We start from the raw sequence: 23,792 nt of genomic DNA, 5'->3' as shown, positions 1-23,792 counted from the left end.
CGATGGTTCGTGGGTCCCACAAGCCATGACGATGGACGGTTCCGGTCAGTTTCAAAGGGGTTCCACAAAAATTTTGCCCACATGCGTCCACGTTAAGGAGCTTTAGGTTTTACTATATGGGTGCAGTGCATTTTGAAAATTAGGATACCCAGTCACGGTCCGATGAGGTTCAAGCTTAGATGGGTCGACTCCATGTTAGTCACGCGCCTTTAAAGTGAGTGTGGTCTTTGTGGGATTCGTTTATCATCTTTGTACTCAACTTCCACTTGACATTTTTTTGTCGAAAATGATGCGTTTCTATATTTTGTCTATAGTTTCTCATAAACAAATAGTCCTTTGACTCTTTTGTTTCCTCACCTGTTAATCTTATCTTATCTCAGGCTTTCAAATTATAAAATTTCACAATCTTTCTTTTATTTATATGGAGCCAAAGAAAAACCTCGACGAAGCCATCGTTTTCTTCGGGATCCAATGCAAAGATAACCACTTACTCACATACTTTGTCGGGTTGTGTGCGTAATATATACATTTTATAAAACATATATTCATAATTTCACATTTATATTAAATTATATTAATATAGAAAAATAAAATAAAGGTTATTGTTTCTCCGCTAAATTATCGGTGTCTGCCTTTGCTTTTACTTTCCTCGTTCAATGAGAGGACCAAAAATCCATCGCCACATGAATCTCAAGCTTTTCTCTACTTTTCTAGAGCACATTAGAGTCGCTAAAAATACGACATCTCTCGTAGTCAATAAGAAGCTGCTTCATCCTCTTGCCCTAATCAGGCTACCTAACTAGGGTTTCCTCTTACCTCTCCCCAACCTAAGAGAGAGATCATTTGACATATATAAGTTACCTTTTTTCTCTTTGCTTGTTGTTTAATTTAGTTCTGTTCTCATCCCTTCTTGCTCCTCCAAATCTTGATGAATTTTGAGACCTCTTGATCGTCAGAGTTCTTTTTTTATATCTTCACGCTCTTCCTCACCTCTCATCAATATATGAGCGAGAAGGATCAAGAATCAAGAAGTTGATTTGTGCCGGCGAGTAAACAGTGGTGGGATAGAGAACTAGTAGATACGGCGGCGATGGAAGGCGGTTACGAGCAAGGCGGTGGAGCTAATTCTAGATACTTCCATAACCTCTTCAGACCGGAGATTCACCATCAACAATTTCAACCGCAAGGCGGGATCAACTTGACTGACCAGCATCGCCATCAGCAGCAACACGAGCAGCACCAGCAGCCTTCGGATGATTCAAGAGAATCTGATCACTCAAACAAAGACCATCATCAACCGGGTGGACCAGATTCATCAGACCGGGCTACATCAAGCTCAGCACCAGGGAAACGTCCACGTGGACGTCCACCAGGATCTAAGAACAAGGCTAAGCCACCGATCATAGTGACGCGCGATAGCCCCAATGCGCTTAAATCTCATGTTCTTGAAGTATCTCCAGGAGCTGACATAGTTGAGAGTGTTTCAACTTACGCTAGGCGGAGAGGGAGAGGGGTCTCCGTTTTAGGAGGAAACGGCACCGTTTCTAACGTCACTCTCCGTCAGCCAGTCACTTCTGGAAATGGCGTTGGCGTTGGAGCCGGAGGAGTTGTGACTTTACATGGAAGGTTTGAGATTCTTTCGTTAACCGGAACCGTTTTGCCACCACCTGCGCCACCTGGTGCTGGTGGTCTGTCGATTTTTCTGGCCGGAGGGCAAGGTCAGGTGGTTGGAGGAGTCGTCGTGGCCCCGCTTGTGGCATCAGCTCCGGTTATACTAATGGCTACTTCGTTCTCAAATGCGGTTTTCGAGAGACTGCCTATCGAGGAGGAAGAGGAAGAAGGCGGTGATGGAGGAGGAGGAGGAGCACCGCAGATGCAGCAAGCTCCATCAGCATCTCCGCCGTCGGGAGTGACTGGTCAGGGACAGTTAGGAGGTAATGTCGGTGGTTATGGGTTTTCCGCTGATCCTCATTTGCATGGATGGGGAGCTGGTACACCTTCAAGACCACCTTTTAATTAAATCTTATGTGTTTTAATCATTTTGTGGAGTCGTCTTTCATTTGGGATCTTCGGTAATTATTATTTTTAGTTGATATGCATATTTGCGTTTTACTGTTTTTTTTTATCTTTCTTCTCGTCTTTGAGGTTAGAGCAATGCATATTTGTCTCTCGTGTTATTATTTGCTAGAAAAAGACCTCTCCAGACTCCATATATGTATTTCTTTGCTAGGGTTTCGTGCTGCACCCTATAACTAATCTTATAATTAGCTCGATTTGATAGATATATAGGTCTACTTTAATAACGAGTTCGATTCTTTTAAGGAATTTTGAGGTTTACGACATATTCTTGATGAAATATATATATGTGATGTGAGCTACGTCGCACGGAAGCTTCATCGGACGTCCGCTTCCCGCTTCGGAACCGGAATCGGAATCGGAACCTTGTGGATCTTCCAAAACGTTTCTAAAATATTCTCTTTAAAAACCCTGTTGGAAGCTTATGATTCCGTTTTGGAATCACGCTTCCATTTAAAAAAAATACAATGTATATCAATAAAATATAAAACCATAGTTTTAATCTATATAAAATAAAAAAAATAATAGTAATGAATATTGAATTATAAATATATAAATATCAAAAATAAACTATAAATTATCTTTATGCATTGAGATTTTTATTAAAGATATAGCACATATTAAAACATATTGTGTCAATTATTTATGAAGTATTAAAAATAATTAATATAATATTTTTTGTAAACATAATTTATGAGTATTTTTACAGTTTTAATATAAAATCATTTCAAAATTATTATAAATGAATAAATATTTTATTTCAAAATTAAATCATATAATTTTATTCCTAATTTTTTTAAAAAATTACATATATATATATATATATATATATATATATGGGTATACGCTTCCAACACGTACCCGCTTCCTAATATTTTAAAAAATCTCGCTTCTGCGCTTCCTTACGCTTCCGCTTCCACGTACCCGCTTCCGTTTCCATGTAACATAGGATGTGAGTACATCTCACTCTCATAAGTTGATTTATATGAGTATTTTATACAATATAATATGCGTCCACAGTCATAGTATAATATATAGTTTTTGATGTTTATATCAACGCATAAGCCCAAAATATTTCCCACTACTATTTGCAGTATAATGCAAATTCACTTTAACTTCTTTATTAAACTTCAACGAAATATATCTATAAGAATGAACACTAGTTATATAGATGATAGCGCTTTGATAGTCAAAACGTAAACGCTTACTATTCTTATAATATTTATTTTTATTTCTTATAATCTTGTAATTTAATCATTTGACTGTTTAATATATCTAATCGCTCGCTTGTACCGTTCAAGATCTCAAATGGATGTCTAATTTGGTTATTTGGAGTGACCATGTTATTGTGCTATCCATTCAAACACTCCAGTTACTTGCATGCATAAAATATATGCATCAATGCTCCAATGAGAGCGATGCTTTCTAAGAGAGAGTTGTAAATCCAACACCATTACAGGTTGGCAATATAACTAACTTTGAACAAATTGTAACTCACATAAACCCCCTTAATATTGGCTAGTATAGAATATGCGACTCAAATATATTTGGGTACTGTATCGGTTTAAAAAACTAAGATAAAATGATTTTGGTGGCGAGATCACGAAGAATGTTGCTTTGAAGTTTTAGGTAAGGACCAAGGTAATGATTAAAGACAACCGTTACAGAACAGTAGAAACATGAAGTAGATGTTAATTCACGTTGATTACATATGAATTAGTGACCTTAACTTAGGAAAACTAACTAGGAACATGAATCATATTTGTAGTGTCAGTTTCTGCTGCAAGATAACAAAAAAGGGTTTTGATTACCAAGAAATGTGAAAAAGAGGACTGTTTCAATTCCCTAGGGACAGATTTATTGACTAGGAACAAAAGATGAAGCTTAGATGTTTATTTAAAAGATACCAATATACTAACAAAAAAAAATATAACCAAATATTTTAGATAACCAATATCAATTCCAAAAGAGAAGTGGGTTTGCAAAGTTGCAATTTAGATTTGATGAATATATGTTAAGTATGATTCCCTTATAAATAAATCCATTTCTAGTTAACCATCTAACTCTCTATGTTATTCTGGTTGTAAGTATAGACACTTAGCAAGAATTGTTTTCGTCAAAATAAATAAAATTGAATTTCAGTACCTACTTTTGTAGGTATATTTGTATATATAATATCAAATTGTCATGTGTTCATGTCATTTGACTTGCATGCAATTGAGCTACACCAAGTTGAAGATACGCAACTGAGTTTCTATTTATAATTTTCTCCGGAAACTTTCTGCATGATAAAAGACACACGCAACATAATTACTTACAGATAATTCCTGTATGTGTTTATTCACTTGATATAATACATAATCTTCTAATCTAGTAAAGGAATTCATTATGTTGTTTTATCAACCATTGTTTAGATCAAACCAAACTAATGGTTTCTTGTTTCTTAAATTTTATGTCATGATGAAAATATTGAAAAAAATAGTTAAACTTGTATTTTTTTATCATGTCTCCTAAGGGATAATCATTAACCTTTTAGATTCAGGAAAAATGTCAAATGTTTTTCTCTCGTTACTATTGTTTTCCCCTTCAATAACACCCCCAAAATATTTCAAACTTTTCTTTCACTTTTTTTGAAAACAAATCATCTCAGAAGTACTTTTTGAAAACAGAAAAAGCATGAGAACCTGAAAAGATGCATGATAGAACCTATAGTAGATTTGATAGGTAAAACTATTCATATCTATAAAGAAAACATAAATATAACATTCCAATTTCGGACCAAGCATATCATTGTTGGTTGCATCCTAAAAGGCTTTAAGCAGCATCTACAAAAGAAAAATCTAACAGCAAGATACAATGTTTGATTGTCTCCTCTTAACTGTAGTCTTGACACTAAAATTACAAGTTAAAACTGCTTCAGCAGCCTAACAATATTGTTCTGATACGAAATGAATTTCTAAAGAAAAAAACAAGGTCACTCTTAAAGAGCAGTCACTGTTCAAATGAAGCTCGTATGAACACCCGACCATGCAAGCTTATGACCGCAGATGTGCGAAGCGGATCGATTCTTGCTGGTAAGCTAACAATCTGGTGAAATGATAGAGACAGTTCTCAGTTTGATACGACCGGTCTCTATATCGTTTAATGGCGCTATCTGAATATATATAAGAAAGTTCTTTACCTTTTTGAAAGGTGTAATGCCCCAAGGATTGTCAAGCTGGTCAGGCTCTCCTGTTATAATCAGCCGTCCAGCTGGATCTGATTGAATTCGAACCTGAGAACGAAAACAAATTGATGTTCATGACTCTGTCTATGAATTCACTAAGAAAAAGACATTTCTCCAACAAAACTCTGTATTGAGACTAGAACCAGTTTCTATGCTAAGTAAAGGTCAAACAATCCAAAAACCTATGCTGCGTCAGATCAACATCCTAGAAAAAATAGTCAACGGTACTGCTTTGGTAACTAACAGATCTCTCTCTATGTGCTTGCTGTCTATTGCCACAGTAATATGCAATATTCATACAAAATTCAAAGACTTAGCTTTCCAGAAATAGGGTTTCAAGGGAGTACTCACCTCATGGCGAAGAAGTCCAGGAACCAAAGCAAATACCTCAAAGGAGTTCTTCTGTGAATTTTCAAAAAGTAAAAGAAAAAAAAACAGATATGGTAAGATTTCAGATGGGAAACAAGCAGTCTATGTTTTGTTGCAACGGGTGCAGAAGTAACTCACAGTTTCCTTGACAGTTATCTTCACCCAGTCAGCAATGGGTCCATCATCAACAACATCAGCAACCGACCTAAGAAGCCAAAATCATATTTTACTATTACTTCTTAGAGGGATTGAAAGAACAAAACAAAAAAGTTAGAATAAACCAAATAAGCAGAAGAGAAGAATAGCTTGCCGTAACTGTTTTTCTGCTTCTTGTGAAACAACAAGGTCCATGGAAGTTTGTGGTCTGGGCTTTGGCAGCCCTGAAAAGAAAAACCATTTAAACACACATTAATATTAAGCAACCCTTGCTAACAAGAATATAGCAAAAAATGCCTTGAGAAAAAAATTTACCAATGCTTTTGAGTTTCTTATGCTTTGGGGCTGAGTTAGAGCCCTTATCCTGAAACCAAAAAAGGAGAACATCGTTATGGATTCAAGGGAAGAAGCTTCTGCAGGTGAAAAATCAGGAAAGTGGGGGTAAGAACTTGAAAGTGAAACCTTAACACTAGTCTCAGCAGACTCTCTAGATCCAGCAAGGCGCTGTGTATGCCAGCCTTGCATAGCACGAGTTGCGGAGTCTCTTCTTGCCCTGCCTGATCCTGAACCTTGATGGCTCATGACCTAACATCAAAGTCCTTATATCAATGAAGAGAAAAACATTTGGAGAAGGAGAAATAGTGGAAGAGCGAACTTTTAAGGTAATTTACTATTATTTTAGGGGAAATTGTTACCTCTTTCTGGTGGCTTGAAGACAGATTGAATGCTGAATCAGGAAGGTTAAGGTCACCATTTTTCCTTAGACTCTTTTCGTACTCTAGAAGTGCCTGCAAATCGAAGTAAAAGACACAAATCATAATGTACTTGCATCTATATAATAAGATAGATTAAACTGCAATAAGACCACTATACCAAAAAGAAGGACAAGAGACAGATAGATATATATGATGCTTATTCACAAGAGAGAAACTCACCTTCTCATAGAAAATGCGGAATGTGTAGGAGACAGTTGTGCATGTCCTGGAAAACCAAATGTGTAACAAGTTACCAACATGAAGAATCAGTAAAGACTAAGGAAGAGTCTAAGGGCAGCATCAGCCATACTTTGGAGGATTGAAGGATTCTCCAACTTGCCGCCATAGCTTTGATGTGGTGACCTAAATTACATTAAAAAAAACAAAGGAATCTTAAAGACCAATAGACATTCAATACCAGAAGAAGCTTCAATAAACACTGAATATAAACTCCCAAATATAGCTAACAACGGAAAACAAAAATTTATTTCCCCAAAGCATATCAAACACTCTTTAGCATATCTGCCTAACAAAATCACTTTTGAGTGAAAATCTCTCTCCTCTGAGAGTCTTTCCCATATATAGTTCATATGTTATCCACAACCCAATCAAACACAATGTTGGTAATAATCATACGAGTCAAGTTAAATGACCTAGAAGATTTAAACAACGAACTAAAAATGAAATGGCAATGTTGGAGTTTAAGAATAAACTAGAGAAGTGGATAATTACCACATCGTAGCCACCTAGTTTAATAACTGCTCTCCATAGCCTACATTGCATAAGTAAAACATGCAAAAAATCAGGCACTGATTAACCATAGATAATGTAAGAACAAAAGCAACACTTGTCCAGGAACTCACTTGAGAGCGTTTAGAGGCTGCCCATAAAACTTAAGAGGTTTGTAATCAAGGTAGTTCTCTTTGTGAAAGGTCGCCAACTCTATGAGAAACGCCTGCTGCTCTTCTGGCGTCCCTGCTTCATCATCTCCCTGTGCCTGTCAAACAAAAGACCTTTACCACTAAGCTCATATCCTTTCAAAAACCAAAACAGTGATACTCAATCCGGAGATTACAGTCTGTTCTGTTACCTCAGGGTCATTCAGCAACCAAGTCTTACGCTTTTTGACGCTTCCATCACCAATCTCAGGACTCGAAAACTGCACCTTATCACGAGTCCTCTTTTCAGAGTGACCAGCAACTCCATTAGCCTGGCCAAGAAGAAGGGGCTGCTGGGGAGTTTCACTAACGTTTTGATCTTTGTCTGCCACATCCCCAAGTTCTTCCTTGAGGGCATCATCAGCAACACAAGGCACATCTCGCAACTGTGTTTCGTTGGTATCCTCCATCAAAAAGCTTGATCTGGAGTTAGTCAGTAGTCACAGCAAAGACAACATTAAAACAAAAACTAAGATAAACCCAAAAGTCTATAAGACATATGCAAACTAAAGTTTGGTGCTTTCGAACAGAAAAAAAGAGTAAAACGTATTTGCTTCAATACACAGCCTTAGACTAATCAAAAGCCGATACAGAAAACTAAAGAAAAGAGCAGAAGCAAAACAAAAGAGATAAGCTTGCCTGTTTCTGCAGCGACGGCGCCGGAGACGACACCAGGGGAAGGAGAAAGAGGGAGTTCCGGTGGTGGCGCGGCGGGGAAATTGAAAGAAGCAGAGGAAGACAGAGAGAGAGAGAGCGAGAGAGACTATTTGAAGCGGAGAAGAATCTTTGTCAATGGCGGAAGGAATGAATTAAATGGGTCAGATTTTATTTTAAAAAACTTTTTTTAAAATAATAATAGATTTTGGTGACTAGATTCATTGTTGGCTAAACATAGGGTCAAATTTCTATATATTATTACCAAGTATATAGTTTACAAACTTAAAAAATATATTTTTAAAAATTATTTTCTATATTTTGAGATTTGAAAAGATTTTTTATATGATATATAAGGAAAATATTTTATAAAATCTTGGAAATGTTTGACTCAAACAATTGTTTTCTATTATTTACAATTTAATTTGGTAATGGTCAAAATTATATATGTTTGACTAAATATAATTTTGAACATTACCAAATATATTTCATAATACTTTATATACTCGGGAATTTTTAATATATTTTTCTGTATTTAGCAGTTTTTTTTTTAAATGTAAATCTATATATATAAAAAAATGTTTGCCACTCTCCTGTGATGCCATGTCACTAAATCAATCTTCATGGATGTGACACCTGTCCTTCTCCTAAATACTATGCGTTTCATTTACGTGATTCCTTTGGGCCACACTTAACAATTTCTGGGCTTTTGTATTTTAATCATGAAACCGATAGTGAGCGATGATTATCGTCCTCCCAAAATCAATACAAAATTCTTGGGTTCATGACTTTCATGTTCTTCTTCCATCTATGGAAGCAACGATGGAGATTCGAGATGCCAACAATGGAGCTTCGAGATGTTCAATCGACGTGAAGCATCGCTGTTTGAATCTTCAATCCCGGCGAAGAAATCTGGAGACATTACGCAAGTCCGTTGAAACACACAACCATGCTTAAGAATACAGATAAACCTCAGCTTTTTGACCCTATCACACTGAAATCAAAGGGTTAAGAAACTAACCTGCTCAGCACTATGGATCAAGACAGTTCCTTTTGTTTTTGTTGCAGTAGTGTCGACGCCCCCAGCAAATACAGCAACCTGAAGAAAGTATAAAAAGGGTTTGTGAACATTCAGATATCGAAACCAAGAACGAAATAAGCATAAAGCTATAATTTCTAAACGCATCAATTAGATGAAAACAACAAAAACATGGACAGCAAAGTACAAACAAAAGAAAACGATCTCACTTTTGCTTTTACCATTCGCTTTATGCTCCCAACAGCATCGCTTTCCAAGACCATGCCACAGACAATGCAAGAGTTGTGCAATCCTCCTGCAAGAAGCTTGGCAACACGGACGTTATCCACATTAAAATTGGTTGGATTCTTTGGGCATATTTGAATACATGCCTGAATAAAAAAAAACAAGAACAAGTAAACTAATCAACTAAAAGAAAAACCTCCAATAAACATGAGTAACCAACCAACAATGAAACAGAAACACTCACATCAGCTACTAAGGAACAAATAATCTCCGCGTGACCAAACTGCTTGCTAGCAACAGCAGCTCTCATTCTAGAAACAACTTCATATTTGCTACGCACATCCATCCTCTCAGAACCACTCTCATCCAATTCTTCAAGAACCTCAACAACCTGCATTCATACACTCCTTAAGCCAAAAAAAAGCCACCAATAGTGATCCAGGTAAGTCACAAACCCAACAAACCTTAATGATTGCTTTGTTATATCCACTAATGATCTCACTCGGATGCAACCCCATCCTAATAAGCTCCTCCACAGTCCGCATTCTGTAAAAGCTCTCCCGCAAAAGAGATGGTGAGGTTAGCTCCATCTCTGATCTCTTCCTGCTGCGCCTTGGCAGCTAAAACAAGAATCTTTGCAGCAGGGTGCTGAATCTCGAGCTCATTCACAATGGTCGCAGCGTCGTTGGTTACAAAGAGCTTATCTGAATGGTTTATAACCATTTTGTTCAATCCTAACAAACAAAGAAGGGCCTATCAGATTTACATTACTCACTAAACCGTAAGCAGATCAAGCACTATAGATTCTAATTATATCGGAGAAACATACTCGCGGATCCCGATAAAATGAATCAAGGAAGCGATTAACGAACCATTGGCGCCGAGAGAAGTGCGGGTGATGGTGGAGAGCTCCTTGCAAGCTTTGATGTTTTTGATGACGGCTTTTTCTAGGCCAGAGAGGTGTCTGTAGCCTTCCTTGAGCATCGATTGGATACCGTACAGCTGCATCTTCTCCGATTGCGATCTATAAGCTTAGCTCTTCCCGTACTAAAGATCAAAGCTCTCTCTCTGTTATAGTTTGTTGCTTTGTGAGAGTGTAAAAGTATCTGGGATGCCCTAGAAAGTAGAAACCTTTTGAAGTACTCTGTTTTCTCCGTAACATTGGTTTGGAGACTCTTAAACATCGTCGTTTTTAAAGCTTTACGGGTAGATTACAGTTTTAAACTCTGGGTGTCGATCTGACAATCTTTAGTTCCGCAGGATGAAATTAAGATTATACGGAAGTTTAGGGACCACGAGAGAGAAATATGTTTTCAACTATAAAATACCTTTTGGTAGGAATACACAATACAGATCAATATCCATTTAACCAAAATAATCTAATTCAAAAGTCAAAACTAAAGAATATTTATACATTAAAGTTTTTCAAATATTAATTATCTCATTGATTGTTAGAATTTGAATTTCTCTAATTAATAAATAAAAACTTTATTAATAAACTAAGAATCTTATGAGTGCTCCAATATGAGCTTTGAAGGAAACAAGAACAAATCATGAGTTTTGTTATATCAGATGATGCGTCCTCCTTATACAAGGAACAAAACACAATATAATATTATTCAGAAAAAGCATAGGAACCAACATATATAATGACGTTCTCAGATATCCTAAACCTGAAAGTAAAAAGAAAAAAAAAAAGTTAGAATGGCCTTTTGACGTCAAAAAAAAAAAAAAAAAAAACCTGAAAGTAAAAAGAAAATAACATAATAGTGAACCTCATCTATTATATGGTATTATAATATTACAAAGGTATTATATACACAGTCGAGAGTTTAAATGAAATTTTGGAGCTTTTTCTTGGACACCAATTCTATTTATATTTCCACTCACATTTATTAATTGAAATATTTTTATATAAAACTACATAAATGTTTTTAAAAGTAAGAAATGTATCATGAATATGTTTTTCCAAAAATATAGATTTTGTGTGTTTTCACTAACATAAATATATATTTACAAACATGTAAATTTGGAAAATGAAATTACTTACAGTAACTTTACACAATTAAATAAAATAATTTAGAAAAAATCATATAAAACATCCCATATTAAAAATGGAGGTATATCAACATTAAAATACAAAAATTAAAGACAATATTATGTTTATATTGTTTACATAAACATAAACATTCGACTGCGGCAGTAAAGCATTTTCCATATCATAAAGTGATTGTTGCCACAAACATAAATTCCAAAATGGTTAGAGATATTCTGTTGGTTCATTCCGTATAGTGTCATATGATATTATGTAATAAACATTCCATATTTAGTATAGTTTTAATCCAACAAAGCATTTGATTAATTGTCATTTATATATCAAATTTTATAATAGAAATTTACTCTAACTATTTTAATTATTTTTTATTTATAATCCCGCCCGTAGGACGGGCCGACCCTAGTATAAGTAAAAACTAGATTTTGACCCGCGCAGGCGCACGGGTGTATATTTTGAAAAATATGTTGATATTTGTTTTTCATGTAATTATTAGGATTTGGAAAAATGAATCCGAGGAACATAACTGATACCGATCCAAAGATATAGTACCAAACCCAAACATAAATTGATTAAATATTCTAATTATTCAAAATTTTGTTATTTAGAGAACCGAATCTGATCCGAACCGAAGTATTTGGATATCCGAATTTATCTAAAAATAGATTTATATACTTATATATATTAATTATTTTTAGATTTAACGTATATAAAACATCAAAAATGATACTTTTAAATTGGTTTAAATACTTGAAAATATATATAGATAGTCAAAAGTAAATATCTGAAATAGTTAAAGTATACTCAAATCACCAAAAATACTTAAAATAATTATTGATTTCGTATCCAAAATTTTAAATCAAGCCAATTGATATGTTAAGCTTAAGTATTATGACATATGTTATTCAAATTTATACGTAATATATTATTTTATTTATACATTTTGAGAAATTTAAAATATATAATGATTTAAGACTTTAAAAATAATTTAAATTAGTTATCCAAACCCAAACCAAACCAGCAAAGATCCAAATCGAACTCAAACCAAAATTTAGAAACATTCTAATAAGGCTGAAATCTTTGACCCCGAAAACTCAAAATACAAACCGATCAGAACTAAACCCGTATGGGTATCCAAAAGCCCATCCCTAGTCATTATTATATATCGTATTTTATCATCATATAATTAATCGTATTTTATATGTACCATCATATAAGTAATCATATAATTAATAGTATTTTATACATACCATCATATAAATAATTACATATATTATATTTTTAAAACTTAATATGAAATATGAAAACCATAATTTGAGTTGGTATTTCAAATTGGGCTTTGTATTATATTTTTCTTATATATATTGACAATATTTTTTTATAATGGTTATTGAAAAATAGTTTAGTAAAAATCCATTTTTGAATATATGTATATTTTTGAATCAATTTTTGATATAAATCAAATTTGAATTATTATTTTGATTTGAAATATGTATATAAAGTTTAAATTTTGTTTTATGGTTAGTTTAGAAAAATTTTTTTTAGGGAATTAGATTGACCCATTTTGGTATATTTTAAAAGTGGCCTAGATAACTTTCAATTTTTTAAAAAAACATAAGCCCATTACTTTTTTTTCTTAATACTACTATCCTTGTTTTCAAACAAAAATATTTTTTTTTAAAAGACTGCAATCCATGTTTCCAAACACTCCAAATTTTTAAAAGTCCTATTCAAGTCTCCAAACACTCCAATTTTGTACTTGAGTTTTAATAAGATAGATATCTTGTAAAACAATAGAAAATTGTTGAGCCTATGGGTTTGGGCCCAAACAGATAACCAAAATCGTTATGTGAATATGAGCTCAAATATTATGTCCTATAATGTAAGTCGAGAGCCTAATCCAGTTTACAACCACTGGGAGCAAAATTAAGTTAATTCTATGTTTTGCAGACTATTTCTTTCTTACATAATCTCAGAGTTCAAACTTATGGATATTAGTTTATGTCTTTAACATAAAAGCAACCACGAAGTGTGTGCTAAGTGTTTCAAAGCTCACAAAGTTTATTTTTAACAAGTATTCAAAATATCGATAGGTTTAGTTTGATGTAGGTTTTATGTTTGGTTTGCTCTTCGGTCTTACTTATCGAATAGTAACACTGTGTTCTTATTTCTTGCATCAACTTCCCTTATACAGCTTTCGGCATCTTTTTTGTACGGAAAAGGCTGTGAAACATGGAGTTCTTGAAGGGATATATGTAATTTTTCTTGTGGGAGAAAAATTCAAAGCATTTTTTACTTTGCAATGGGTAAGATTTGGAGTTTGTTCAGCTTTTGTATCTAGATACCTTTGTCTGGTGAAAGGATCATTATGAGTCAATAGTAAAAGGAGTTTCATCCGTATTTTAGTATATCAAATTGATATATGGTGTTTTATACATCTTGTATATATGCTTTTAAATTGGTTTTCAAGTCTTTATCGAGTCTTCCTAGTCCTTTTGGAGTCATTACAGGTCTGGAGTTGCATTGGATGGGAGATGGATCAGCTGGAACAAAAGAGGCAGAAAACAATGCAATTCGGTGGTTTTCACGCAGAACAGTCTTGATGACTGTTCCGGATAGCGGAGCAACCCAAGTGACTGTTCCGAGTGAGTGTTCCAGCGGCAGAGATTTTTTAGGAAACTACAATCATTACGGGATTTGCCCTAATTATCCATATTTTCTCTCCCAGCCGCCTGTGGCTTTGATATATCATATTTTCTGTTTCTCTTTATCATTCTACGCTATTCTAGACAGAAGAAAACCATTGAAGACTTTAGAATTTGAGGATTTGCTTATTGTAAAGGGAGAAGGCTCCATCTCTCTCGTCATAGAGAAGATTATCCTGAACCCTATTCTTATTCTATTGAATTGCATGATGTTTTATTCAGTCTTTGTCTCTGTGATTTCTTTGTCCATGTCTGAGTAGTCGCTTGTTAGGTTTAGGGTGTTAAGGATCGTGGATCAATGAGCTAGACACAAATAGGATTGTTATTCTTTGATATCTCTGTCTATTGTTATGCTTATTGCTTATGTTAAACTGGCCATTTAGCATCTGATCACAAGTTTAATCTATTCATCAAAAGTGTTTTAGGTTACTGGAAATAGCATAGATAGGCGATTTGTCCTTAGCCAACGAAAGCTGATGTTAAGGCGAATCATGAACCAATTGAATCTGAACTTAATGCTTGTCATCATTCTCTGATCCAAACGACAGTTTAGGCATTAGGATTGCTTGATAAATTGGTAGACACCACGACAGTGGGTTTATCTATTCTTGTTGTTCAAGTTCTAGATTGGCTCGTATTGTTTTCCTGAATAGTTGTGTAGCTCATGATTCTAAGTATCCCAATGAATCACCCTGAACCTAGCTCTTTTAATCATCTGAAAACCTTTTAACTAGTCTTTTATTTTCTGTTATAATACCTCAATCTTAAAACCCCCATATTGTTTTAGCTTAATATTGATCCTATAGAAATAAAGTGTAACAGTTGGTCTCTGTGGATTCGATCCTAAAGTGCTACATCGACATACCATTCGATTGTGGTAGTGTGCACATTAGGTTAATTGGTGTGCGTATACACGTAATATCAATTTGGCGCCGTTGCCGGGGACCATCTTTTTACCTTTATTTTTCGGTTATTTATTTAGTCTAAGACCTCTAACTTGCCTTATCCTTTTTGTTGCAGCTAATCTTCCAGGTGCATGACCAGTAGACATACTCGGAGAAACGCACAAGGAGAGTTAGTTACATTTACCAACCAAGAGCTAGCAAGGTTAGAAAGAACAAATCGTCAACAGCCAAGGCAAACTGACACCACTATGGGTGATCACGCCAATCAGGATGATCTCGCTGCGGCTATGGCACTCATGCAGCAGCAGATGCTACAAATGCAGCAGACCATCCAAGCTCAGCAGGATGCTGCTGAACAGGCTGCTCTCGCGCAGCAAGAACAACAGGCGCAGACTGTTCCAATCGGGCAGAGAAACCTTCCGCGTAACATCCCTACTACGCGCTCTGCCATTGTTCCTCCACTCTGCACCAGGCAGGACTTCGAGATCAAGCCTGCTTTGATTGGTCTAGTACAGAGAAAGGTGTTCTCTGGTCTCTCTACAGAAATTCCAATGGAGCATATTGAGAGCTTCGAAAAAGTCTGCAGTTTCACTCGCGTGAATGGTGTTCCACCAGACTACATCACGTGCATGTTATTCCCATTCTCTCTTGATGGAAAAGCTGCACGGTGGTTGAACTCTCTCCCTACTGGCTCTCTCACTTCATGGGAACAGGTCCGATCAGCGTTCCTCAGTTATTTCTACTCTAAGGCGAGAACAGCTGCATTGAGGAACAAGATCACCTCCTTCAAACAGCTCACTGATGAGCCTTTCTGCGACGCATGGGAGCGCTTCAATGACTATCGCAGAGAATGTCCTCACCATGGATTTGATGATGATTATCTCCTGGACATTTTCTATGATGGAGTGGACTGGAAATACCAAGGTGCTCTAAACTCTGCGAGCAATGGAGATTTCATGACTCAAACCACTGATGGAGCTTTTAAGCTGATTGAGAACATGGCTGCTAGCTCAGCTAATAAGAAAGAGGAGAGTGATTGCTCCATGAAAGGGAACAGTTCTGACGCCCAGAAAATAGATGAGCTGACTGCCAAGGTTGATCAGCTACTGAAAAACAACCAAGGACACGTTTTCAACATGGAACAACCTACGGCCGGGCATATTCAGAACCAGAACCAGCGACAACCGCAGAGCAATCCGCATGTTGTTCCAGCTAACGGGAACAGTCAACCAGATGAGCTGAAGGGTCTGGGTATGATGATGCAACAGCTGTTGCAGGGTCAGCAGGTTCAGGCCAAGGCGTTGAATCAGGTAACCAAGGAAATAGACACCAGGATGGGCAACATGTTCACTGAGCTGAATAACAAGTATGACAATCTTGCGATCCATATAAGAAAGATCGATGTTCAGCTTGCTCAAACAGTTGAGAGTGTCAAGAGGCAACAAGAGACGCTTCCTGGAAGAACTGATAAAAATCCTAGGACTGAGCACTGTAATGCAATAGAGCAGCCGTTTGCTGAGACTCCACCATCTCGAGTCTATGTTCCCAAGGTTCCCTATCCAATTCCACCTAGACATCTGATGGATCCCATTAGTGAAGAGCAGCTGATAGGGTTTAACAAGATGGTGAGAAGGCTTCCTAAAGAACTTGCATTCGAAGATGCTCTGCAGATTCGTCCATTGCTCCAGTTCTTTAAACACTGTAGAGAGACTCAAGAGGAGATCAAGGTTCTCTATATCAAAGCACTGTCTACACCAGCATTGAAGGTATTGCCTAAGGTTGATGATCCTGGAAAGTTTGTTTTCCCATGCTCCATCGCAGGAACAACCTTCAAGGATGCTCTGTGTGACTCTGGTTCTTGTGTGAATCTCGTCTCAAAGGCTATTGTAGACGATTTGGGTATTGCTGATGTTGAGCGTTCTCAGCTGACCCTAACCTTTGCAAACTCTTCCAGAGCAGTCCCATATGGAACCATCCGCAGCCTTCATGTTCAAGTAGGGGAATGCATTGTTCCTGCTGAGTTTCAAGTTGTTGAGATGAACAAGGATCATGAGATGCCTTTGATATTTGGAAGGACATTCATGGCTACTGTTGGAGCAACCATCGATATGCCCAACAAGAGAGTCTGCTTCTCCAACATCAACAAGAAAGTTTTCTACAAGGCTGTACCCACCAGATCTTCCTCATCACACGCCTCTCGCATCTCAGTGTTTGATGTAGAAAAGCTGAAAGTTGTTCCAGAAAAGGAGCATGGTGATAAGGGTGAGAGCAGGCTGTTCTCTGATGAAGATCCTAGCACTGATCCTACTAAATTCAGAGGGAATTCAAGGGTGAAACAGAAAGTCCAGAAGAAAAGGATCAAGGGAGATCCTACAATGACTTTGATACCTCTCAAGTGTGATGAGAACTCCATTGAGTATGAGGTAAAGTGCAAAGGTACCTCTAAACCGTTCTCTAAAGTCAGAGCTATTCTCACACATGAGCTGAAGGAGAAAGGGGAAGCTGCTGTGAAAGGGTTGTTGAGCAGAGTTTTGAAGCTGAACATGTCTGATTGTGGAGCTTGTTTTGGAACAAGCCCTCCTGCTCAACCCGACTGATCCCAGTCACCAAGTCAAGCTAGAGACTTAAACCAAGCGCTTGGTGGGAGGCAACCCACTGTTGAGTGTCATTAACATTAGGATTTTCTTTTTACTTATTTTTTTTTTTAGTTTGTTGAGTCTCAGGTCAGAAATCAGAAAATCCGAGACCCTTGACTGGAGCAAGCAGCTGGCTGCTCTCATTCCAGAGCATCCTTTACCGGAGCAACCGCGTCTTGCTCTGTCAGGCTGCTCCGCGCCAGGTAAGTATCTCGAACAAAAAAAAAAATGTTTATTCTTGATTTCACCTTCTCTCTGATTTATTTTCACACCAGGGACGTTGTGAAGTAAGTCTGGGGGAGGGTTTTCGTCGTTTACTAACTCGTTTCTTTCTTTTGTTTTTCTTTTGGGTCAATTCGAGTCAGTTTTTATTGAGTCAGTCAAAATTTTGTGGGAATTAGGACCTTATTCCGTGTTGATCACTAACCACCTCGTGCTTTAGTTATCTTATTCAGTGACCTTAGCAGTGGCGAAAGACACACATGTGGACCTGGAACACCCTGACATATCTCACTTGATTCTCCAGAAGGTTCTCAGCCGATCAGGTTACACTGGGTAGACTTAACTCCACCTTACTTGAACCTAATCTTGACTGAAATTCTTCTTGTTATGGGCATTAGATCAGGGAAACGAGAACACACTCAGGACTTCTTATCCTTTTTATCCATCTTGCTGATCCTGAGTGGCTAGCTCATCTTTAGCTAGTTTCCACCCTGCACCTTAGCCTTTATTCCACCTTCATGCATTTGTTTTTCAGTGTCATATGTGCAGATATGTGCAAAAAGGTCGGAGAGGAAAGGATCAACGCAGCCTGCTACTCGTTACTGCTGCAGAAATTCAGTCAGAAAGGAGAACAAACAGATTAAGGGAGCAACTGCTCCATAACCAATGAACTGCACAAGAGCAGGGGTGGAGAACCAGAATGGTTGCAAAATCAGAACCACCAGTGGCACTCAGAACGATCATGTATTACCTCCTTCTTCGTCACATCACCATATCAGTCTTCAAAAAAAAAAAAAAAAAAAAAAAAAAAAAAAAACGAGATTAATGTGATGGAGAAGGGGAAGAAAGAAAATAAACATGGAGCCACTGGAAAGGTCGAGCAAGAAGTTGGTACCAAGTATTGAAGAGTGTGTAGAGGAAAGTAGAAAGCAGAACAATCAGTTGCCTGTTCCGTCATCAGAACAGTCGCACCAGATAGAGCAAAAACGAGTAGAGGCTGTGGACATCAATGGATCTATCCTCTCTTGCTATTTTGTGTGATATCCTGCATCCTCTTCAATGAAATGGTAGCCCCTAAACACTCTTAACTCCACCATTAAATAGCCTGTTCCACATTTAGACCGTCTACCCTGAATGATGCCTGTGATGAGAAGCTCACGCTACTCTTAAATGAATGTAGGGAGTTCTGTCTCGATAGTGTTGCTTTTTCAGGTTTGAGATGAAGAGTATGGAGCCGATTTTTGAACAGCAGTCAGTGGGGTTCCGGTAAGGGTGTGTTGTCCTAGTTTTACTGCTTGTATGGTTTAGAGATTCGTGGTTAAAGTATGGTTGCTGAGAATAGGAGAGTTCCCACACTTTCAAACCTTTCTCCCTGTTCTTGATACTTGACATTGTTTGAGGACAAACAAGGATCTAAGTCTGGGGGAATTGATATATGGTGTTTTATACATCTTGTATATATGCTTTTAAATTGGTTTTCAAGTCTTTATCGAGTCTTCCTAGTCCTTTTGGAGTCATTACAGGTCTGGAGTTGCATTGGATGGGAGATGGATCAGCTGGAACAAAAGAGGCAGAAAACAATGCAATTCGGTGGTTTTCACGCAGAACAGTCTTGATGACTGTTCCGGATAGCGGAGCAACCCAAGTGACTGTTCCGAGTGAGTGTTCCAGCGGCAGAGATTTTTTAGGAAACTACAATCATTACGGGATTTGCCCTAATTATCCATATTTTCTCTCCCAGCCGCCTGTGGCTTTGATATATCATATTTTCTGTTTCTCTTTATCATTCTACGCTATTCTAGACAGAAGAAAACCATTGAAGACTTTAGAATTTGAGGATTTGCTTATTGTAAAGGGAGAAGGCTCCATCTCTCTCGTCATAGAGAAGATTATCCTGAACCCTATTCTTATTCTATTGAATTGCATGATGTTTTATTCAGTCTTTGTCTCTGTGATTTCTTTGTCCATGTCTGAGTAGTCGCTTGTTAGGTTTAGGGTGTTAAGGATCGTGGATCAATGAGCTAGACACAAATAGGATTGTTATTCTTTGATATCTCTGTCTATTGTTATGCTTATTGCTTATGTTAAACTGGCCATTTAGCATCTGATCACAAGTTTAATCTATTCATCAAAAGTGTTTTAGGTTACTGGAAATAGCATAGATAGGCGATTTGTCCTTAGCCAACGAAAGCTGATGTTAAGGCGAATCGTGAACCAATTGAATCTGAACTTAATGCTTGTCATCATTCTCTGATCCAAACGACAGTTTAGGCATTAGGATTGCTTGATAAATTGGTAGACACCACGACAGTGGGTTTATCTATTCTTGTTGTTCAAGTTCTAGATTGGCTCGTATTGTTTTCCTGAATAGTTGTGTAGCTCATGATTCTAAGTATCCCAATGAATCACCCTGAACCTAGCTCTTTTAATCATCTGAAAACCTTTTAACTAGTCTTTTATTTTCTGTTATAATACCTCAATCTTAAAACCCCCATATTGTTTTAGCTTAATATTGATCCTATAGAAATAAAGTGTAACAGTTGGTCTCTGTGGATTCGATCCTAAAGTGCTACATCGACATACCATTCGATTGTGGTAGTGTGCACATTAGGTTAATTGGTGTGCGTATACACGTAATATCACAAATCTATGACAATAGTTTTGAAAGAAAAATCGCTTCTATTAAAATAATTTTCAAGTAAAAAAAACTCTTGTGAGTTTGTGAATCATGTGATGAGAATTCGAGAAGAGAAAATTTTGGAAAGGAGAAAAAGAGAAGAACCAAATTTTATGATAATTTGCAGGGTTATTATACACATATATTTCTTTTACAAGAAAAATGGTCTGAGGTGCATATGTAAAACTGGAGCTAGATATCAAATAAATGGTAATATTGTAAACAAATACTAAACTTACACTCAATATTTCCGAATCTTCCATTAAACTGTTAAAGGTGCCATTATGCCCCAACATCATTTCGTCAAACTTCTAAAGATTAGATGACTCCTTTGGCTAGTCTTTGACTCGTTTCAGTTGTGAAACAATACATGTATTCAATACAAGTAGTCTTTGCATCAACGAGAAAGAACATTAAAAAAAATATAAGCCACAAAACTTAATGTAAAAACTACTCATCATGGACATCTTGCATGACATTCTTAGGAATCTCATCAAATGCAGAAGCATCATGGTGACACTGCAAAGACAAAGACAAAGATGAACTCTTATGAATCTCCTTAGATGCAGGCGGATCATGGCCACAGTGCGAAACCCCTACATCTTTAGAGTTACATAATTTATCCCACGATTTTCAGTGCATACCTTTCGTGCTTCCTTCTGGACTCCACCAAAATTGTGCTACTGCACTCGTCAATTTTTTCGTTACTGCTTCTGGAAGACGATAACATGTCATAACATGATTTGGTAGTGCTGTGACCACTGACTTTATAATCACTTCTTTTCTCCTCTTTGTGAAGAATTTAAAAGTCCAACCATTAAGTCGGTTATTCAACCGTTCATGAATGAAACCAAAAATTTGTGTTTTCGATCCTCCCAAACTCTCTGGTATGCCTAAATATGATCCCATCCCACCGCTATTTTGAATCCCTAATATATCCTTGAGTTCTTGCCTTGTGGTCTCTTTTATCCGGTGACCAAATTGGATAGAAGATTTCTCAAAATTTATCGGCTGTCCCGGCACAGCTTCATACGCAAAGAGCAAATGAGATATTGACGGACAATCTCTTGCGACCTTCAATCTAGTTAAATTTTTTGATATTAGGACCTCTGTACACATGATGAATAAATACGGAGACAGTGGATCCCCTTGACATAATCATCTCTGTGGAATAATAAGTCCCCTTGGATGACCATTTAATAAAACTCGATATTGAACCGACGATATGCATTTCATCATCAATTTGATCCATTGTGGAGTAACACCTCAATGAAGCTCCACTCCACCCTATCATACGCCTTACTCATATTCGTTTTATTGCCATGAACTTATTTTGGCATGCCTTATTTGTCCTTAACCCATGAAATATCTCTTGGGCAATAAGTATGTTATCTGAAATCAACCTACCGGCCACAAAGGCTGATTGAGTTTCAGATAATAGTAAGGGCATACAAGACTTCGACCTCTGGCATAATACTTTAGAGATGATCTTATATCCTACATTGCATAAACTTATGGGTCGCAACTTTATCATCCTTGTGGGTCTCTCTGATTTCAGAATTAGACATATATTTGTAATATTTAGCCTTACATCCATTTTCCCTAATACCAAAAAATCATTAACCAAGTCAAGCAAATCCTTTTTAATGAGGGGCCGAGAATGCTGAAAAAATAAAGCAGTTATTCCATATGGTATATAATTAAACTAGGTCAAGATCCTTGCACGGGATGAATATTATATATATAAATAATTATATATATTATATCTTTTTGCATGAAATAATAAATATATATTAAATAATTAAAAGTCATTAACTATTACATATATAATTAAATTGGTGCGAACATATAATTAAATCAATTTTATTAATCCAAACAATTTTTTTTCTGTTTGATAGGATATGTAATTAAATTTTAAATGATATTAACATACATATTGAATTTTTAATATTAATGTCTATTAAATGATGCTTTCTACTCATATAATTGTTTGATTATTTGTATCTTTTATAGTAAAAACTTTAAATTACCGATAACAAAATTTTCATGGGATTAATAGTTTTAGTAATTTATATTTTTAGAAAAAATTAAGTTGTCAAAGTTCATTCAAATCTTTTATCAAAAAAATTGTTCAGATTAAATTTCGAAACTAAAATATTTATGTATTTCATATGGTTTATAATTTAATTTAAAATGATATATATATATATATATATATATATATATTTATTAATCTTAATAATTATTTAAATTAGACTTTTTACTTTTATGATTTTGTAATCATTTGTACTTTTTCATAACAAAAATTTTAAATCATCGATCATAAAATTTGAATGTGAGACTTCTAACAGTTTTAGTAGATTATAGTTATTTTTAAAAATTCAAAATATAACATATACAGAAAAATCTAAATTTTAATTATATGGTTATTTTGGTTGTTTAATTTATTTTAATATTTTAAAATTAAACAAATATGATAGAAGATACACTAATTTTTATCAAATCTTTATTATTCAAAATCATTAATTGTCATATATATTTTAGCCGTATTAGGCAATTCCGTAATTTTTATTTAAGGAAATTATAAAGAACATTAAAAATGAATTTATGGTTAGTTTAATAAAAAGTTTATTATATAATTAGATGGACCAACATATTTCTCTAATGATTCTAAGAATCATCCTAGTGATGACACGTGGCTACAAAAAGAAGTTGTAATGCTTCTCAAATAATATACAGGGGATTTTATTGATATAGATATATATATATATAGTATATTTTAATATAAATATTCATTATTGACACTTCCTACTCGTATAATTTATTAACATTTGTATATTTGTTGTAACAAAAATTTAAACCGTTAATCACAAAACTTTTAATGTGAGATTTTCAATACAAATTTTAAAATTAAAATATTATGATCTCAATAATTTTTCAATATAAATATTGAAATTAATATTTTTTTTTCTTTTTAATATAGTATATAATTTAATTTAAATGATATTAACATATATATATATATATCTAATTTGAAAATTGATTAATGAGACTTCATATTCATATGATTTATAATCATTTGTATCTTGTTTGAGCAAAAAAATAGTTAAACAATTGATCACAAAATTTTCAATGTGAGACTTTTACTATTTTTAG

The 23,792-nt window shown here is 35.6% G+C and overlaps 3 protein-coding genes and 1 non-coding gene across 5 annotated transcripts; 1 reads left to right on the top strand and 3 right to left on the bottom strand.

Moving 5' to 3' along the window:
- Positions 1-597: 597 nt before the first annotated feature.
- LOC106356427 (AT-hook motif nuclear-localized protein 27) lies at positions 598-2,099 on the top strand. Its single transcript, XM_013796185.3, has one exon. It carries the CDS (start codon positions 1,091-1,093, stop codon positions 2,018-2,020), a length of 930 nt encoding a protein of 309 aa, XP_013651639.1. The 5' UTR covers positions 598-1,090; the 3' UTR covers positions 2,021-2,099.
- A 2,693-nt stretch (positions 2,100-4,792) lies between these two features.
- On the bottom strand, positions 4,793-8,407 carry LOC106356426 (AT-rich interactive domain-containing protein 6-like). 2 transcript variants are annotated; one of them, XM_048736793.1, is made up of 14 exons: positions 8,160-8,407; positions 7,673-7,943; positions 7,446-7,579; positions 7,315-7,354; positions 6,893-6,945; positions 6,763-6,808; positions 6,523-6,615; positions 6,290-6,412; positions 6,143-6,191; positions 5,982-6,051; positions 5,810-5,876; positions 5,654-5,704; positions 5,258-5,350; positions 4,793-5,163 (listed from the first exon to the last, which is right to left on the bottom strand). In XM_048736793.1, the coding sequence occupies exons 2-14, from the start codon at positions 7,928-7,930 to the stop codon at positions 5,068-5,070; spliced, it is 1,173 nt and encodes a 390-aa protein (XP_048592750.1). In that variant the 5' UTR covers positions 7,931-7,943; positions 8,160-8,407; the 3' UTR covers positions 4,793-5,067. The 2 variants fall into 2 exon arrangements, with proteins under 2 accessions (XP_048592750.1, XP_013651638.1); XM_013796184.3 differs by having other exon boundaries at positions 5,988-6,051.
- A 548-nt stretch (positions 8,408-8,955) lies between these two features.
- LOC125576525 (T-complex protein 1 subunit theta-like) lies at positions 8,956-10,566 on the bottom strand. The gene is made up of 2 exons (XM_048736792.1): positions 9,903-10,566; positions 8,956-9,829 (listed from the first exon to the last, which is right to left on the bottom strand). Exons 1-2 carry the CDS (start codon positions 10,026-10,028, stop codon positions 9,614-9,616), a joined length of 342 nt encoding a protein of 113 aa, XP_048592749.1. The 5' UTR covers positions 10,029-10,566; the 3' UTR covers positions 8,956-9,613.
- A 5,296-nt stretch (positions 10,567-15,862) lies between these two features.
- Positions 15,863-15,969, bottom strand: LOC125576861. Its single transcript, XR_007315284.1, has one exon. It is a non-coding gene; the product is annotated as a small nucleolar RNA R71 (small nucleolar RNA).
- Positions 15,970-23,792: the final 7,823 nt, after the last annotated feature.

The sequence above is a fragment of the Brassica napus genome, chromosome A7, assembly GCF_020379485.1.
Source record: "Brassica napus cultivar Da-Ae chromosome A7, Da-Ae, whole genome shotgun sequence".
Classification (NCBI taxonomy): domain Eukaryota; kingdom Viridiplantae; phylum Streptophyta; class Magnoliopsida; order Brassicales; family Brassicaceae; genus Brassica; species Brassica napus.
The sequence above is the reverse complement of the archived record's forward strand: the minus strand, read 5'-3'. Positions and strand labels throughout refer to the sequence as shown.

Bases quoted from the DNA above. Each gene is read 5' to 3' on its own strand.
- LOC106356427 (XM_013796185.3), top strand. From the start codon at position 1,091: ATGGAAGGCGGTTACGAGCAAGGCGGTGGAGCTAATTCTAGATACTTC.
- LOC106356426 (XM_048736793.1), bottom strand. From the start codon at position 7,930: ATGGAGGATACCAACGAAACACAGTTGCGAGATGTGCCTTGTGTTGCT. The intron at 6,946-7,314 runs GTAATTATCCAC...AATGTAATTTAG, and splicing joins AACTAGGTGGCTACGATGTG to GTCACCACATCAAAGCTATG. The intron at 5,705-5,809 runs GTGAGTTACTTC...GAAAATTCACAG, and splicing joins AGATAACTGTCAAGGAAACT to AAGAACTCCTTTGAGGTATT.
- LOC125576525 (XM_048736792.1), bottom strand. From the start codon at position 10,028: ATGGAGCTAACCTCACCATCTCTTTTGCGGGAGAGCTTTTACAGAATG. The intron at 9,830-9,902 runs GTTTGTTGGGTT...GTATGAATGCAG, and splicing joins ATAACAAAGCAATCATTAAG to GTTGTTGAGGTTCTTGAAGA.